This window comes from Typopeltis vanoorti, chromosome 2 (assembly GCF_054136105.1).
Source record: "Typopeltis vanoorti isolate ZY-2024b chromosome 2, IOZ_Tvanoo_1.0, whole genome shotgun sequence".
Taxonomy (NCBI): Eukaryota; Metazoa; Arthropoda; class Arachnida; order Uropygi; family Thelyphonidae; genus Typopeltis; species Typopeltis vanoorti.
The window spans coordinates 148106419-148123372 of NC_143550.1; the positions used below are offsets into that span (position 1 = coordinate 148106419).

Sequence of the window (16954 nt, forward strand, 5' to 3'; positions counted from 1 at the left end):
TAGAGGACTTCAACATCCATAACAAAAACTGGCCTTCCTAAACCATCTTCGCAGATCAAGCTTGAAGGCATCACTACAAATGTTAGTAATGCATACTACCACTTACAGACATCAAAATGGGGGTGGCATGTTTTTTTTGTATTTTTTTTTCAATTATTTTTGTTGTATTTTTAATATCGAACTTGCCCCAAAGACAGAAAGAAGAAAAAAGTCATCCAGCTATTGTCTCACTGCACTCACTTCTGTTCTATTGAAAATAATGGAGAAAGCCATCAATAATCAAATCCTTCATCAACTAGAATCCCAACAGTTGACCAGTAGCTACCAATGTAGAGTGTACACTCAGTCTCATAGCAGATTGCATTGCCAACATCCTACATATTATATAGACTCAAGCTATGAAAATATTGGCAAAATCCACGTTTACTTTAGACATCTCTGAGAAACTGTTCAGGTAGTATGCATCAGGTCTAGCACAAAGGCCTTCCGACTGCTAATTTCTCTTTGGCTGTTCATTATATGTCAAGGTGGATAACTACCTTTCTTCAGATTTCCCCACAAATGCCTGAGGACTTTTTTTTTCCCCAATGGCATCACTTACAAAAAGCTGTTAGCAGTCAGTATTAGTACTTTGAATGAGATAAAGATTATATAATCAAGAAATTCCACTTTAGTGACCAAATGTCTCTTACCAAGTAACTTCAGGCCTCCACTAAACAAGGTGGCAGTCTCCCATCAAGAGATGAAATTCATTTACCAACTTCACACAAAATATTCACACTTATACAATTTACAAAACATCAATAACGACAGACTCAAACCCACAGCTTGCTGGTTAGAGAGTGGGTATTCTAACCACTTGACAACATAGGATTTATCCTCAGATAATGTAATCATGCAAATCTATCATGGGTATCCTAAGAAGAATGTCTTCAGTCCAAAAGGACCAAAAACCCAAGCAGTCAGTCTGTAGAATAAATATGTTAAAATTCAATTCCTACTGGAAAGAAGAAATGTTGGGTCTCGTGATAATGATCTAATGTTAGTGATCCAAAGCACTGCTCATACTGATGCTAAATTAAAATGATGAGGAGGACAAGGCTGCTAATATCAAAAACCATGTTTGGACATATCCAAACATGGTTTTTGATATTAGCTGCCTTGATACTTTATCATTTAAAACACAAACTCTACCCACAAGATTGTACATTTGCCTTTTATCAGTGCACTTAAAAGGGTTTCACTTGTGAAATGACCTCTGTCTTTTGATGTGCAATACATGCTAAAGATTTGTATTTCTACAATCGTTCAAATTTATCAAACGTTTATCAAACAAAGTTTAATAAATTAGCTACAAAAGAACAAGATATTTATTGTATTTTCATTTTATAGCTTTCAATGTCAAGATGAAACATTTTTGACATATATATCAAAATATATTTGTCCCACATGCAACAAAGCATATGAAGAAAACTGAAATGACATTAAACTTAGTCTGCATATATATATATATATATATATATTATAAAGTATAACAACATCCTCAGAGAAGGCACATATGTCAAGTTTCATAACATCATTAATCACAACTTAAATAAATAAAATGGCACAGCACATGTACACACACAGTATATAAAACTGCTCACAAAAACAAGAGCCTGAAGAGAACGACTCTGCAGTAATTCACGAAGAAAGTTCCTGTCATCTTGTCTACTATCAGCTTTCTGACATACTTGCTCAAGTGAAGTTAGTAACTTCTGGAGTGCTGGAAAACAGAAAAGTTGAATTATATTGGGCAATTACATTTCATTTGGTTTAAATATAAAATCTTGTTTTATCAACAAGAAAGTGCAGTCAGGTCAGCTGAATGTCTTTGTGAAAATTTACATGGTGATGCAATATCAATAACTACAATTCTTAATCATATTAAAATTTGTTTCATTAATTATTCTATGTTTCAGTCTTCTTTTACACATTGGTGAATAGACCAATAACTAATTTTCCTGATTTTTACTGAGCAGCCAATTAATTAAAACCTACTTTCAAATTTATACTCTGTTCTATAGCTATGATCTATGCAAGTGGTATCCAAGGAAAAGATGTGAAACTAACCAAAGAATTAGAAATTTAGTTTGTGATTGCCTGGAGCCAAAGCAACCACAGCTATAAGGCCAGTGTACTATGTCCATAAACTACATGTTCTTTGTTGTAATCACAAAAAATTTTTTCATATACAGGTAAAACTGTAGTTCGTCTTTAGCTTTTGGACAACAGTGTATTACATGAGTGACAGAAGATGGTAAAGTCATTCTCACACACAGGGCATTACTCACTTGGAAGAAGTTGTTCTGTTATCGAGTTAACCTTGATTGCAAAAAGCATGCCACTTAACACAGAACCTTGTGGGACACCCTCCACTTGGTTATACAGGCAGGAGAGAGAGTAGTTCCCACTCGGACTTGGATAGTTTGGTTAGATAAGAAGTTTTCAATAAATTATGCAAGTCTTTCAGTATTTTGAATCTCCAAGGTGTCATATGCTTTTTTCCCCATATCGAAGAAAACCAATACTAGATGCTAGAGTTTTAGGAAGGCATTTCTAATGGATGCCTCAAGCCAAACAAGGTGATCTTTAGTAGAATATTTTCAGAAGCCAGATTGTGTTCTGGAAAAGAAGTTATTTCTCTCTAGAAACCATAAAAGACTAGAGTTAGGCATTTTTTTATAGAATCTTCCATAAACAGCTGGTCAGAGCAATTGGACAGTAATTATTTGGGAATTATGGATCCTTCCCTAGTTTAGGAAAGGCAATTATAATCACCATTTGCAGGTATCGAGAAATATGATCTCACAGAAAATTTTGTTGTAAAGGTCCAGCAGTTGATCCACAGCTGATGTTGACAGATCTTGTAATGGACTTTAGTTTCTTTTTTGGTAAAAGGTCTGTTGTATTCTTCTGTGCCATTTGAAGAAATATGAATTTGTTGCCAATGTTTCTTGCAAAAGTGTACCTGAATGTCTGCAATTGCTGTTGGATCAGCAACTGTGCAACAATGCGCTCAAGAATAGAGAGCCAGTGGGTAGATGGGATATCAACCTTTTATTTTCTGGATTTTTTTCCCACACTTCTTTCATCTTGGTTAATCAAATGAGCTCAAGCTCATTTGAAAGCATTAAGTTTGTTGTTGTGGGGCATCTGAGGAAAATATGCCAAGTTTCTTCTGGGCATCTTTGGCTGTTGTGTAATCATCATTCCACTATGACTTAGGAAAACATGGATACCAACTAGATGTTTCAGGAACTGCAGTGGTGGCTGCTGCTATAATATACTCTGTTACATGCTTCACTGCATCACTGATAGGAGATGAACTGACTGTTGCATAATCAAAAACTGCTAATGAGGCAAACGTGGGCCAGTCAGGATGCTCAATTTTCCACTGTGACATCCGTGATGCAGTGCATGGCTGCCTATGCAGGAAGGTGGATATCATGGGAAAGTGATCACTCTCAAATAAGCATTCATCAGTTTCCCACTTAAACAATGGGAAAAGAGAGGATGAGCAGATAGTTAAGTCAATGGCAGTGAATGTTCGGGTAGACATATGGAAGAAGGTGTTGGTTACAGTGTTAAAGAGGGAGAGATTGTTGTCAAGCATATGCTTTACTTTTCCTCTGATGTTTGTTTGGGCACTACCTCACAGAGTGTGTTATTTCCATTTAAATCCTCCATTAAGGTAAGTAAGGGGAGATAGCAACTGTGATATGCAGAAAAATTTGCAGTAGGAGGAAGGTAGATGCAACATATTGTTATTATATTTCTGACAAAGTCTTATAACAACTGCTTTTGTACTGGTGTTAATTTGGATTCATTGGATGGTGAATCTTCCATGGGTCGGTCTATTAACTGTCCTATCATTACAAATAATGGTGTCCTAAAATGTCCTATCATAACAAATAAACAATTACAAATAATGCTCCTGCAAGCAGAAGCATATCTTTATGTCATGGATTCCAACAAAACAGACTATGTCAAGGTTATGTTGGAATCCATGACAATTCCATTGTAGGAATGTTTCCATTATTTCTTTTTGGTGGAGTCATCTGGCTTCCGATGATGAGAGGTTTTCTTTTCATTAGTCATGGATTTTTATCTTATTTGAAAATTGTGGATGACCAGTATCTATCATTTCTTCTTCTGGAAAAATACCCAAGGCTTCATCAAATTTCTGATATGTACCCTCAAGGGGTGCACAAGATATGATAGTACTACATAAAAAATTTACATCATTATTAACTTCCTATCTACAATTTTCATCCAAAATCAATTTGTTACCTGTCAAGACCAACATTATCAGATCTTATATTTCTATCTTCTAAGGCACTTTTTACTGTATCAATCCACCTAGGTCTTGATCATCCTCTGGGTCTTTTTTCTGCCAACCTGGCAGAGAACACTTGTTTTGCTAATCTTTCCTCGCCCATTCTGTTTAAGTGACCATACCACCTGAGATTAGCTCTGCTATTGCATTCCTGGATGCTGACTATGTCAAGTTATTTCCTAATATCCCTGTTTTTAATATGATGTTGCCACTGATGCCATCTGATCATGCCTCTAATCTTTCTCAGGAGGACTCTTCTAACAGTGTTCTAGTCTTCTATTTCGTATGAGGGAACCCTATACGAAATAAATACTGAATGAGGTAAGATCTTATAACAAGGCAATTGACAAATATATCATTTTGATTGTCCTAGTTAAATGTACCTATTTAAGTAGTGGTCTGTGGATATGGGTATGATCAGGTAGATCACATAGTCCTTTTCAATGTAATCTTATGTAGTTTGTGTTCATCTATGCAGATTGCTGCCAATCAGCTGCACTGAGAAACATAACTGAGGAAAGACAAGAACACGAGAAAAGAAAGGATGAGATACTGAAGATTGCTTCTGAATAGTAGAGGTGTGTGGATCTGTAATTTCATTAAGATTACTTTTTTATTGCCAGCTGGCAAGTAGCTGCAAAATGGACAAAACAGAATATTTTTTTTAAATTAACCCGGCATTGGCATTAGTAAGGTGGGAGTCATAGACCTCAATGATTTTAAATTGACTATAACTTTTTAACAACGCATGCCAGTGAGTCATAACCTGATACTCAATGCCATAGATGACAGACTGTTGTGCACAAGCAAGTTTAGTGTAGAAAACTTTCAACTTAAAGTTTAGTGTAGGACCCCATCTTACCACTTTTATTACATTTTCCCACCTTACTAACGCCAGGTTAAAAAAAAAAAATGAAGTAATACTGCACAGATGAAGCACCACTGCTCAGTTTATGATATTCCTACAGACTTATTAAGACACCGTTAAAAAAAATGGGGAATTTAGGCGAGGTACATTTTTTGAATGGTTAGTATGATTTTGCATAATTTCTCAAGCTATGTATAAATCTAAGTCCAGCGATAAATACTATTACAACTTGAACAGTGCATAAACCTTTAATCTATCAGCAAATCATTTACAGCTTTCAACACACATACAAACCACATATATAACGTGCATATAGCCAGCACTCAATGTTCAAAATGTACCCAATTTTGCTTGCTTCATGCACGCTGGAATTCTGTGAGACCACATATCAATGGCAGTGTGCACAGCATCCAACTGAGCACTGCCATCGCTCGCTCCAAATTCACTTTCAGGCTGGCAATGCTGGGGTTTCATTTCTTGCAGGCTACTCTCTCAAGCTCTGACCACAATTTGAAATCTCAAATTTGTTTCAAAATTTTTGAAATCTCTTTTTTTGGTTTGGGACTTCGAGACAACCAATCAGATGGTGATATGTGGTTGGGCACATTCACCTCCAACCACCATTGTGTAGCCACTGCCTTGTGTGCAGCAGCTGAGTCCTATTGTAAGGTCTACTGCCTACTGTGAAACAAGGTGTTGCTCAAGGGCCATACAACAGGTTCTAGCTCAGTGTCATGATACACTTTCTGAGGTTTTGATCCCTTTCTTGCAGAAAGGCAACTTGGATATGCCCTGATACATCAACCCCCCCCCCTAACCAAACCACCACTTGATGCAGGGTGATGACCTCTATTAATGGCAGTGTGCACAGCATCCAACTGAGCACTGCCATCGCTCGCTCCAAATTCACTTTCAGGCTGGCAATGCTGGGGTTTCATTTCTTGCAGGCTACTCTCTCAAGGTTTTGATCCCTTTCTTGCAGAAAGGCAACTTGGATATGCCCTGATACATCAACCCCCCCCCCCCCTAACCAAACCACCACTTGATGCAGGGTGATGACCTCTATCAATGGCAGTGTGCACAGCATCCAACTGAGCACTGCCATCGCTCGCTCCAAATTCACTTTCAGGCTGGCAATGCTGGGGTTTCATTTCTTGCAGGCTACTCTCTCAAGCTCTGACCACAATTTGAAATCTCAAATTTGTTTCAAAATTTTTGAAATCTCTTTTTTTGGTTTGGGACTTCGAGACAACCAATCAGATGGTGATATGTGGTTGGGCACATTCACCTCCAACCACCATTGTGTAGCCACTGCCTTGTGTGCAGCAGCTGAGTCCTATTGTAAGGTCTACTGCCTACTGTGAAACAAGGTGTTGCTCAAGGGCCATACAACAGGTTCTAGCTCAGTGTCATGATACACTTTCTGAGGTTTTGATCCCTTTCTTGCAGAAAGGCAACTTGGATATGCCCTGATACATCAACCCCCCCCCTAACCAAACCACCACTTGATGCAGGGTGATGACCTCTCTGAATACTGGGCGCTATGGGACATGCTGTGCAACCATCAGGGGCACATATCCAATCGTTTTTTGGTGGTTAAACAACTCTTCAATGATGTTTTTTTATTCAATGGTTAAACAACTCTTCAATCACTCTCTGCCACATAACTTGTGGTGTTAGGTGTCAGTGGAACAATAGGCTCTCACCCCAAGGTCATCAGGGATCTCGCACAACATTACTTTCTGAGTGCTCACAGGATTATGTCAGAGGTGTGCCTTTACATCCCTCACAAGCTGCTGCATCCTCATGCAGCATGGTTGACCTGATCTTCGGCAGTTGTGTCAAATATGTATTCTGTATCATTATAATGGTTAAAAGGCTGATACACAAACATTCTATTGATCCCCAGGTGTTTTTAGCATGTTGAATGGGTGGCTGCATTCCAGTATTGTGAAGTGCAGTGACATCACGTGCCCATTTCAGTTCGGTGTGCTGTCGTGTGGGTTATGAAACCTGCACTACAAAATGAACATCAATTTGACCATATGATTGCATTTTTATTGATGTATGAAAGTTTTCAGAGTGCATCAGCACTCATCCTAATTAGTCCAATGCAATTAACTGGATAGCTTTGAATATGTCAAGTGATCAATTAATTGTAATCAAATCTGCATAGAGTAGAGGAAAAATTGCTTTAGGATTTATTAGAAAACAACAATGAAGGAGAATGCTATATCTGAATTACTCGAAGGTGAAAATATGTGAACCATCATTTATAAGACGTGAGAATGGGAAATGAAAGGAAAGAATAAGTAAAAATACTTTCATTAATGGAAAACGAATTATTAATAATTAACATCTGTGATATGTGTGTCCCATAAGCTGCTTGGTAGAGCAACTTATGGAACACACACATAACTTGGTAGAGCAAATAACATGTGATCGTATAAAGTCTAGACATGAATAAGTGAATTTATGATGCCATAATTAAAAGAAAAAAAAAAAGGACATGGAGAGGAAAAGAGATTTGTGTCCAAAGTATAACTAACCAACCAACAATAAACAGCCACTAATACATTTAGTAGTTCAGTTGAAAACCATAGGGAGAGGCTCGTGGCCGGAAAATTCACCATAAACATTTATGCTGCAAGACATTTTCGGCGTAAGACGTTTTCCCCGTAAAAAAATCTGGTGACGTTATGTAAAACATTCAGTGAGCATTAGGCTAATGACTCAATAAGATAGCAATAATATATTATTAGGCCTTTCATAACCACACTGTTGAAATTGTACTCGAGCTTCAACTGCCATAACATTCACTATATATTTCTTAGTTTTAACACGTTTACGACAGGGTGATGTTTTGCCTGTTTATCATTCTGATGGAACTTCTCATTACTGGCTAACTCATTGCTGGTTGTTTGCTTGCCACTTCTGCTTTTGCGATGTCTTAATGAACATCTAAAATTTCAAAAATCGGATAATAGTTTTTAGTTACATACTGTGTTTGCTAGTGCAGCATATGGTTTTACTTGAGTCTATACAGCAAAAATAGGCACTAACTAATGAATCACATGTGCCCTCCAACAGAAACTATGCCGTATAGATTCAAGTAAAACCATATGTTCACATCGAAAATTTCAAAAATTGAATAATAGTTTTTAGTTAGATATTGTGTTTGCAAGTGCAACATATGGTTTTACTTGAGTCTATACAGCAAAAAACAGCACTAACTAATGAATTGCATGTGCCAGAAAAGCAAGTACTTTTGTTGTATCACTGTATAAGGTACAGAGACATTTGCAGTCTGCATAATATATTTCTTAAATAGTGCAATTAGAGACAACTGGGATTAAAACGGCACTAACTAATAAATCGCATTCAGTGATACAATAAATCTACATGTATTTGTTTTTCTTGCATCTGCAGTATAGCTGTTGGGGAAGGTGTGTTGATTACTATGGGGAGCGAGTTATTATCACCCTCACATGATGAGTTATATTCAAGTAAATATGGTAATGCTTACCCCCCCAGCATGTAGAGTTCCCCCATGGGGGGTGCTACCGCCCAGGTAAAGAATCACTGAGTTAGAGGAAGGTAATTTCTTTAAAATTAAGCTTTCTAACTGACAGCCTGCTCATGTGCTTCCTTTGATAAATATTTCTATCCACTAACTCCGTTATAATGGTGTATACCAGGGGTGGGGAACATCCAGCCCGTGGGCCTTATATGGCCAGTGAAATCATTTCATCTGGCCTTGCCAAGGCAACTGCACGCAGGACTCAAAACTTGCTGCACATTCAAAATTTAATAAATCTATGAGCTTTTTTCATAGCAACATAAATTTATAATAAGTGAATCATAACAATTAAGTAAATTTTGAGGGACAAGCTAGGAGCGTCCATTACAGGATACACACGAGTACGTGTATGAAGAGAAGACCTCGAGAGTCGATGGTATAAGAACGTTGGATATGTTCCAAATCCAAGATGCAGGATTAGAACAGTGATCAAATCAAAATAATCGCGTCACACACACACACACTGGATAGTTATTAAAACTGAAGTAGTGTGACATCCTACAGATGGCGACTACAAAGAAAAGTTGATGCAGAGCGTTGATCTTTCCAAGAGAAATGAACAAATGATTTTTTTTTTTTTTTGTTGAAGTCAAAGGCAAACCTGTGTAATGAAAAAAGCCAATCTGGAGTATCATTACAGCTCAAAACATGCTAAACTCAATGAATTGGAAGGACAAATGCATCTGGATAAAATCAATGCTCTTCAGTGGAGTTTGTAATCTAGGCCTCGTTGTGACAGAGACAACATTATTCAGACGAGTTATGTAGCGAGCAAGCTAATCGCAAAGAAGCTGAGGCCTCATGTGGAGGGAGAGTTTTTGAAAGAATGCATGGTGGCTGATGCAGAGTTGTTAGCACCAGACAAAGTAAAATGGTTTCAGAGTGTTAGTTTGTGTCTGTGTGCGTAGAGGCTTAAGTGTTGGGAGGACATCATGTTGGAGGCTTAATGGATTGTATACAGCACTCAGAAAGGATTAAAACAGAATTTAATACTTCCTATATTTAGTCTCAGTCACTGAGACATCTTCAGAGATTACAAAAAATACTAATGTAACATATACACAAATACCACACAAAGATATACCAAATCTTAATAAATATGGTATTAGGTCGCATTAAACTTCCTAAGATTTGGGAAACACTTATCAGAGATCCCACCTTACATTCCAGGCCACCTACAACTGCACTTGGCACTCGACCTAGATAGGACTTTAGAGTCACCCATGTGGTTGGGCTCAGTATTGTGTGGTATTTGTGTATATGTTACATTAGTTTTTTTTTTGTAATCCCTGAAGATGTCTCAGTGACTGAGACGAAATATAGGAAGTGTTAAATTCTGTTTTAATCCTTTCTGAGTGCTGTATACAATCCATTAAGCCTCCAACATGAAGTGTTAGTTTGTCTCGGAGAACCATCTCAGATCGGATTACTGACTTAGCACAATATATTGAAAAAACATTGAAGGCTTCTGCAGGAGATTTCCAATTTTTCTCTCTGGCTTGTGACGAGACAACTGACAACAAATACTGCTCAATTGGCCATTTTCGTTCTGGGACAACTACAGAGTTTGACACTTCAGAGTAACTGCTGTCACTGGAAGCCATACATGACATTACAAGAGGTGAGGACTTGTTTGAGAGATTTGTTTTATCAATGAAAAAACTTGAGCTAACATAAGTTAAGTGGCCTTACTACAGATGGAGCTCAAGCCATGGTTGGCTCACAAAAAGGGTTAATTGCATTTGTCAAGAAAGAACTGAATCGTCTCAGTCTTGATCCAAGTGATTTAATTATATGCCACTGCATCATACACCAAGAAAGTCTCTGTGCACAGTCGTTGTGGCTCAACAAGGTGATGTCAACAGTAGTGTCATGCATAAATGTTGAAAGAACTTCTAATAATATGCCGAGAACGAACAACAGTATTTTATTAGAAGTTCTTTCAACAACTTTGCACAATTCTATAGAAATTTACCATTTTACATAAACATTTTACAGTAAAATGTTTACGCAGAATATTGCTAGAACCAGGAGAGGCTAATCCAATGAATTAATAATGTTGATCAGGTAATTCATTTAGGCATGGCAGGAATAAATGAGGTTTGATGGAGCAGCAAATCATCTCGTAAAATATGTCGTGCATGTTATGCGTATTTCTCTGGTTTATGTATATTTCTAAGAATTTTATTATACTCAGTATACAATTTATGCAATAGGATAAAATGTATAATAGGATACATATCTGATCATTATCAAAATTATCCCCACTTCCTTCATTTTTTTTTTTTTTTAGTGTCAGAAGTTCTTCTGCCTTATCAACATCAACAACTTCTTATAATGCACAGAAGTATTTATTTTTATTCAGGAATAGATAAATTTTTAATGTCTATTGTTTCTGAAGATTAGAATAAAAATGTCCATAAACCATTTAAAAACTTTCCAACTTCAACAGATGCTACACTGCAAAAGCAAGAAAACCAATTAGCTTTCTTTATCACTAAATACAGTAAACAGATATTTAACATCTGTGCACTATATTTAGGAACAATTAGTGTAAGACAACTCGAATGACACACTTAATGGAGAAACACTCCGCTCCCGCAGGCTATGCTGCATGCATGCGAACAGAACAGATTTATTATAGCACTAAACATAACACCTAATTAAATACATTTGTCCTAATATCCACTTTCAAATTTTCAGTTAAGGAAAATATGTGTACAGCTGTTTGTAATACAGCCAGTGGATACAGAAAGCACTCAATTTATGAAAAGCAAAATGAATATTGAATATATATATATACACACACACACACATATATATATATATATATATATATATATATATATATATATATATACATATACATACATACACAGGGTGATTATCAAATAACATCAAGTGTTCAGAGCTCTAGCGAGTAATGTATTGGATGAAACACACCAATATTCGGTAGACGTACACAGTGGAACATAGGGATTCAATTTAACGAAAAAAAAGTACCAAAAGTCGCCAACAGGGGAAATTTTGGCGCTGTTTACCGAGTAAAATGCCTTAATTTGCATTATTGCGTTTCTTGTGAGTGATCATGCAATAAAAGAAAAGCCTGTGACTTTTCTTATCATTCGTAGACGAACTGCTTTTCAATGCCTCTTACCTTATGTGAGCGTGCTTTGTTAGTCAAACTCTATTATCAGCAGAACAATAATGCTAGTGCTTGTCTTCGTGATTTTCGGCATATGAAAAATTTACGAAAAGGACCGATTAGCGTAACAAACTTATGAAAACTGATTCTGCAATTTGAAACTACTGGAACTCTAGCAATGCAGGTAGGCAGGGGACGCAAACCAATGAATCATCAAGTTGAACAAGTTGCAACTGCTATTGTGGAACAGGAGATGATGAATGTGCAGGGTACCAGCAGTGCACGAGCAATATCCCGGCAAACAGATATCGCATACACAACGGTGTGGAAAATCCTACATCAGATGTTGAAGTTTTACTCCTATAAAATCAGTCATGTTCAAGAATTGCAGCCTGGTGATACAACCACACGAATCAATTTTTTTCTTTGAGATTCTTAGCACGCATGGAAGTGGATAATGCATGGCCATAGCAGATTTTATGGAGTGACGAAGCACACTTTTATTTGAACAGCGATATTAACAAACACAACTGTCGCATTTGGGCTGCAACTAATTCGCACATGTGTCTGCAGATGCCTATCCACTAGCCCAAAGTCACAGTGTGGTGCGGATTTACGGCATCTTTTATCATCAGTCCATACTTTTATGAGGAAAATTGCCAAAATGGACCAGACCTGTTCCATCAATGCTAACAGGTATGCCAATATGCTACAGAACTGTGGTTCCACAACTGCAGCAAAGAGGATGTCTCGATTCAACCATCTCATGCAGGATGGTGCCCCACCTCACATCGGACTTCAGGTACAGCATGTTTTGTGACAACATTTCTCTAACAGAAGAATCATTAGTCATGCATTTCCCATGCAATGGCCACCAAGATTGCCTGATCTCAATCCTTGTGACTTTTGACTGTGGGGATTTCTTAAAAGCATTGTGTATCAAGGACATGTACCCAATATTCCAACTTTGGAAGATCGAATAACGTTACACGTGAGACAAATCAATTCCGATATGTTGCGAGCCACTGTGGAAAATGTCATGTACCGTATGCAGTTCCTGGAACATCAGAATGGTGGTCATATTGAACCTCATTTGTAATTAACAATAAACGTCATGAAATCGATGTGTGCTGTCTCTCATTTGCTATTTAGTCATTCATTACTCACACCTACTAAAATTAATTTGGCAGTGCCAAAATTTCCCCTTTTGGTGACTTTTGGTACTATTTTTTTTCGTTAAATCGAATCCCCATGTTAAAATGCGTACGTCTACCGAATATTTGGTGTGGTTCGTCCAATACATTACTCACTAGAGGACTCTGAACACTTGACGTTATTTTAAAATCACCCTGTATATATATATATATATATATATATATATATTATTATTATTATTATTCAGGCCTCCATGGAGTCAAAAGACTCATCACGGGAGGTCCTTGCTAAGAAACACTAGTCTATCAAGACTCGTTGAGGGAGGGCCCCCATAGGAAACACAAAGTCTACCATACCACTCTTTAAACACATTAACCATTCTTGCTCTCACCACTCCATCAGGCAATGCATTCCATGGTTCAACTACCCTCCATGCAAAGAAACCACTCCTCACCTTCTTTCTCACAGTTTCCTTTCATAACTTCCAGGTATGGCCCCTTGTCATTGCTCCTTCCCGCTGTTCAACCAAGCGAAAGAACTTCACAGTGTCAACCCTGTAACCACCTCTCAACAGTTTAAAAGTCTCAATCATATCACCTCTCCTATCCACCAAACTCAGCAGTCCACATTCCTTCAGCCAATCCTCATAACTCACATCGTACAGTCCTGACACCATCTTTGTTATCCGCCTTTGTACTTGTATTCTTTCCACAGTTAATTCATCCCATTCAAATCCTGGGGACCAGATCTGAGAACAATAGTCTAAGTGTGGTCTGATCAGAGTCTTATAAAACGGAATGATAACCAATTTATCTCTGCAGGTCAGTGTCCTCATTAATTGCAGCAATCCTCTGTGTTACCTTCACTACCATTGCAATATCTCCCCTAAATTTCAGGTTTCTATCAATCATCAACCCCAGATCTCTTGTCTCCCGTACTTCCTCCAGTTTAACTCTTCCCATAGAGTATGCAACGTCCCATCGATGTGTCCCAAACCTCAAGACCTTATATTTTGCTGCATTAAACTGACACTCCCATTCATTTGCCCATCTATCTAACTTATTCAAATCCTCTTGCAGGGCTACCACATCTGCACTATTACTAATAACCCGTCCCAGCTTCACATCATCCGCAAACAACTGAATATCCCCTTGCCATCCACGGACAATGTCATTGATATAAAGGTTAAACAATACCGAGCCATGTGGAACCTCACTTGTAACCTTGTGCCTCTTTGATATTGCTCCACCATACACAACTCTCTGATACCTACCAAACAGCCAATCCTGAATCCAGTTGACCAATCTGACATCCAGACCCATGTGCTGCAACTTGAATAACAGCTAATCGTGTAGCACCCTGTCAAATGCCTTTGCTAAGTCTAGGAAAATGGCAGTATATGCCTTTCCCTCATCTAATGCTCTTGTAACTTTATCATAAAAGGCTAGCATATTGCTAAAACAAGAGCACCCCTTCACAAAACTATGTTAACTCTCACAGATAACATTACCCTCATCTGCCCAATGCTGTGTACGGTCCCTCACTACTTTCTCCAAGATCTTACTAACTACTGATGACACACAAACTGGCCTATAATTAGACACTTCCAGTCTGCTACTGCCTTATGCAACGGCACTATCTTACCTTCCTTCAATTCCATGGGCTCCTTTCGCGCAATCAATGAAAGTATAACTTTCATTGAAAAGCCAGGTCAAAGGCACTGTCAGTTTCTTAGCACATTCCCTCAAAACTCGTGGTGAAATACCATCCAGTCCCACAGCATTACAAACATCTCGAGTACTCAGTATGTGGAACACGCTCTCCTCCTGCACCTCTAAACCTTGAACCTGCCTTATCTCTCTAGTATTCAAATTGACTCCTCCAGGATGAAATGCACCAATAAAGTGTTCATTGCCCAATTCCACTATGTCCTCTGCATCAGTCACTCTATTCCCATTTTTATCCCACAATGCCATTCTTCCACAGTCATTTCTCCTCCTACTGACCACATAGCTAAAAAATTGCCTAGAATTTTCCTTGGATCTAAGGGCCAATCTTTTCTCATATCCAGTTTTGCCTTCCTTATCATACTAGTCACTCTACTGGCCTGTGTCTTATATTCTTCATGCATCTTCTCTTCACCTGTCTCTTTATATCTCTTCCATAGCCTCTTTTTCGCATGCAGTTCCGGTTTAATATTGTTTGTCATCCACTTGACTCCAAATTGTGTCCTCTTCTTCACTCGTGGAATACAGCTTACCATTGCTGCTAACAAATAATCCTTCACAATTTCTCAAGTACTAATGATATCCCAGCCTTCCAATTCCTCCCTCCATGAAACTTCTCCAAGTTGACATCTAAGACTATTATAATCACCTGCTTTATAATTCCACATATGTTCCCTTCTCTTTGATGCTCCTGCATGTCTATTCATTCATTCATTCATATATAACTTGAAATCAGTTTGAATTGCATTTGAGATATTTGATATCATCCAGACATTTAACAAATGTTAATTTTAGAAATAAAATTCTACCACGGAAGTTGGACTAACATGCCATATAAGCTTTGTGAAAATGCGACCACTCGACCCAGAAGCAGCATAGATATGCTAAAAGCTAGTACCTCTGAGGGAACAGAGGTACTAGCTTTTAGTACCTCTGTTCCCTAGAATTCCCACAGACACCCAGGTGTGAATGTGAAGTGTTAATATAATTTTAAATATGGAAAGCATAAAAGTGAAATGAACAATAGCTAAGGTTTGCGCATACCATTTTTCTGAGAAACAAAAGATTTATGCTTCTGGGTGAGGTTATATTATCATTGGCAAATAATAGAGTGAAATATGGATAATCTGAATTTTGACATGATTTTTAAATACAGCCATATATAATTTACAAAGAAATTGGAAAAAGTAATCACTTGGGAAATTATCATTTTTACTGACTGAATCAAAGAAAGGCTGAAATAACTTGTTTTACTTACTTTATTTATACACAAGTTCCAATATTCTGTTTTTCTTTAGGAAATGTGTTAGCACATGATCATAAAATGAAGGTTTTCTTTCAGTTCAATCATCGATGTCTTTTCAATAGTGATTAAGCTTAGGCCGCACAGCCTTTCCTGGGTTTGAGTTCCTCTATAACATGCATGTATTCTCTTCATAGCCAAAAAAGAACACTCAACTGTAGCAGTAGAAAGCTTGAAATCAACAGAAAATAGTTGATAGCTGCGATTTTGACATGACATCAGATGTTTCATTCAGAATAATGGCTAGAAATGTAGTGGCAGCAATTTTTTTTTTTATAGCATCTTTAACCACATCAGATATAGTGCTAATGATATAATTTTGTACTCTGGAAGGAGTTCCTCGAAACGACTGTCTGAAAGAAGCCATCCTATCACGGAGCACTTTTAAAAATTCTATATAATTTCCAGAATTAGTTGAATCTTCAGACTCATCATGACCGCTCAAAAGAAGTTTTTGCTTAGCCAAATAGAATAGAGCATCAATTTATCTTTTTAAAATGTCTGTATTTTTCTTTACCTATCATTATGACAGGTAACTTCAATTTTTCTTATGAGACTGTCAATTCTTTGTTTTCCAAACATCTTGAGATTTAAAAATGATGGAATCTTTTCCTGATTTTCTCCAGAGAGATTATTCTCTCTGGAGAATAATAAACAATGCCAACAAAAAAGTCTTGACTGCACTTCACATCCACTTAATGATTCCACTGTACTGTATTGTGAAATAGAGAAGTGCCTCATATACTCTGATCATGCATCTTTGTGCATGCTCTGTAAAAAAACAAAAACAGCAACTCG

At 37.5% G+C, this 16954-nt stretch overlaps 1 protein-coding gene across 1 annotated transcript in view; it reads right to left on the reverse strand.

The window, feature by feature from the left end:
* The window catches only part of metro (membrane palmitoylated protein 7-like protein metro), a 456631-nt gene that overhangs the window by 356873 nt on the left and 82804 nt on the right, over positions 1-16954 (reverse strand). Inside the window, exon 3 of the mRNA XM_090408766.1 lies at positions 1647-1765. Coding sequence (XP_090264892.1) covers positions 1647-1765 — 119 coding nt within the window. The remainder of the gene's footprint in view (positions 1-1646; positions 1766-16954) is intronic.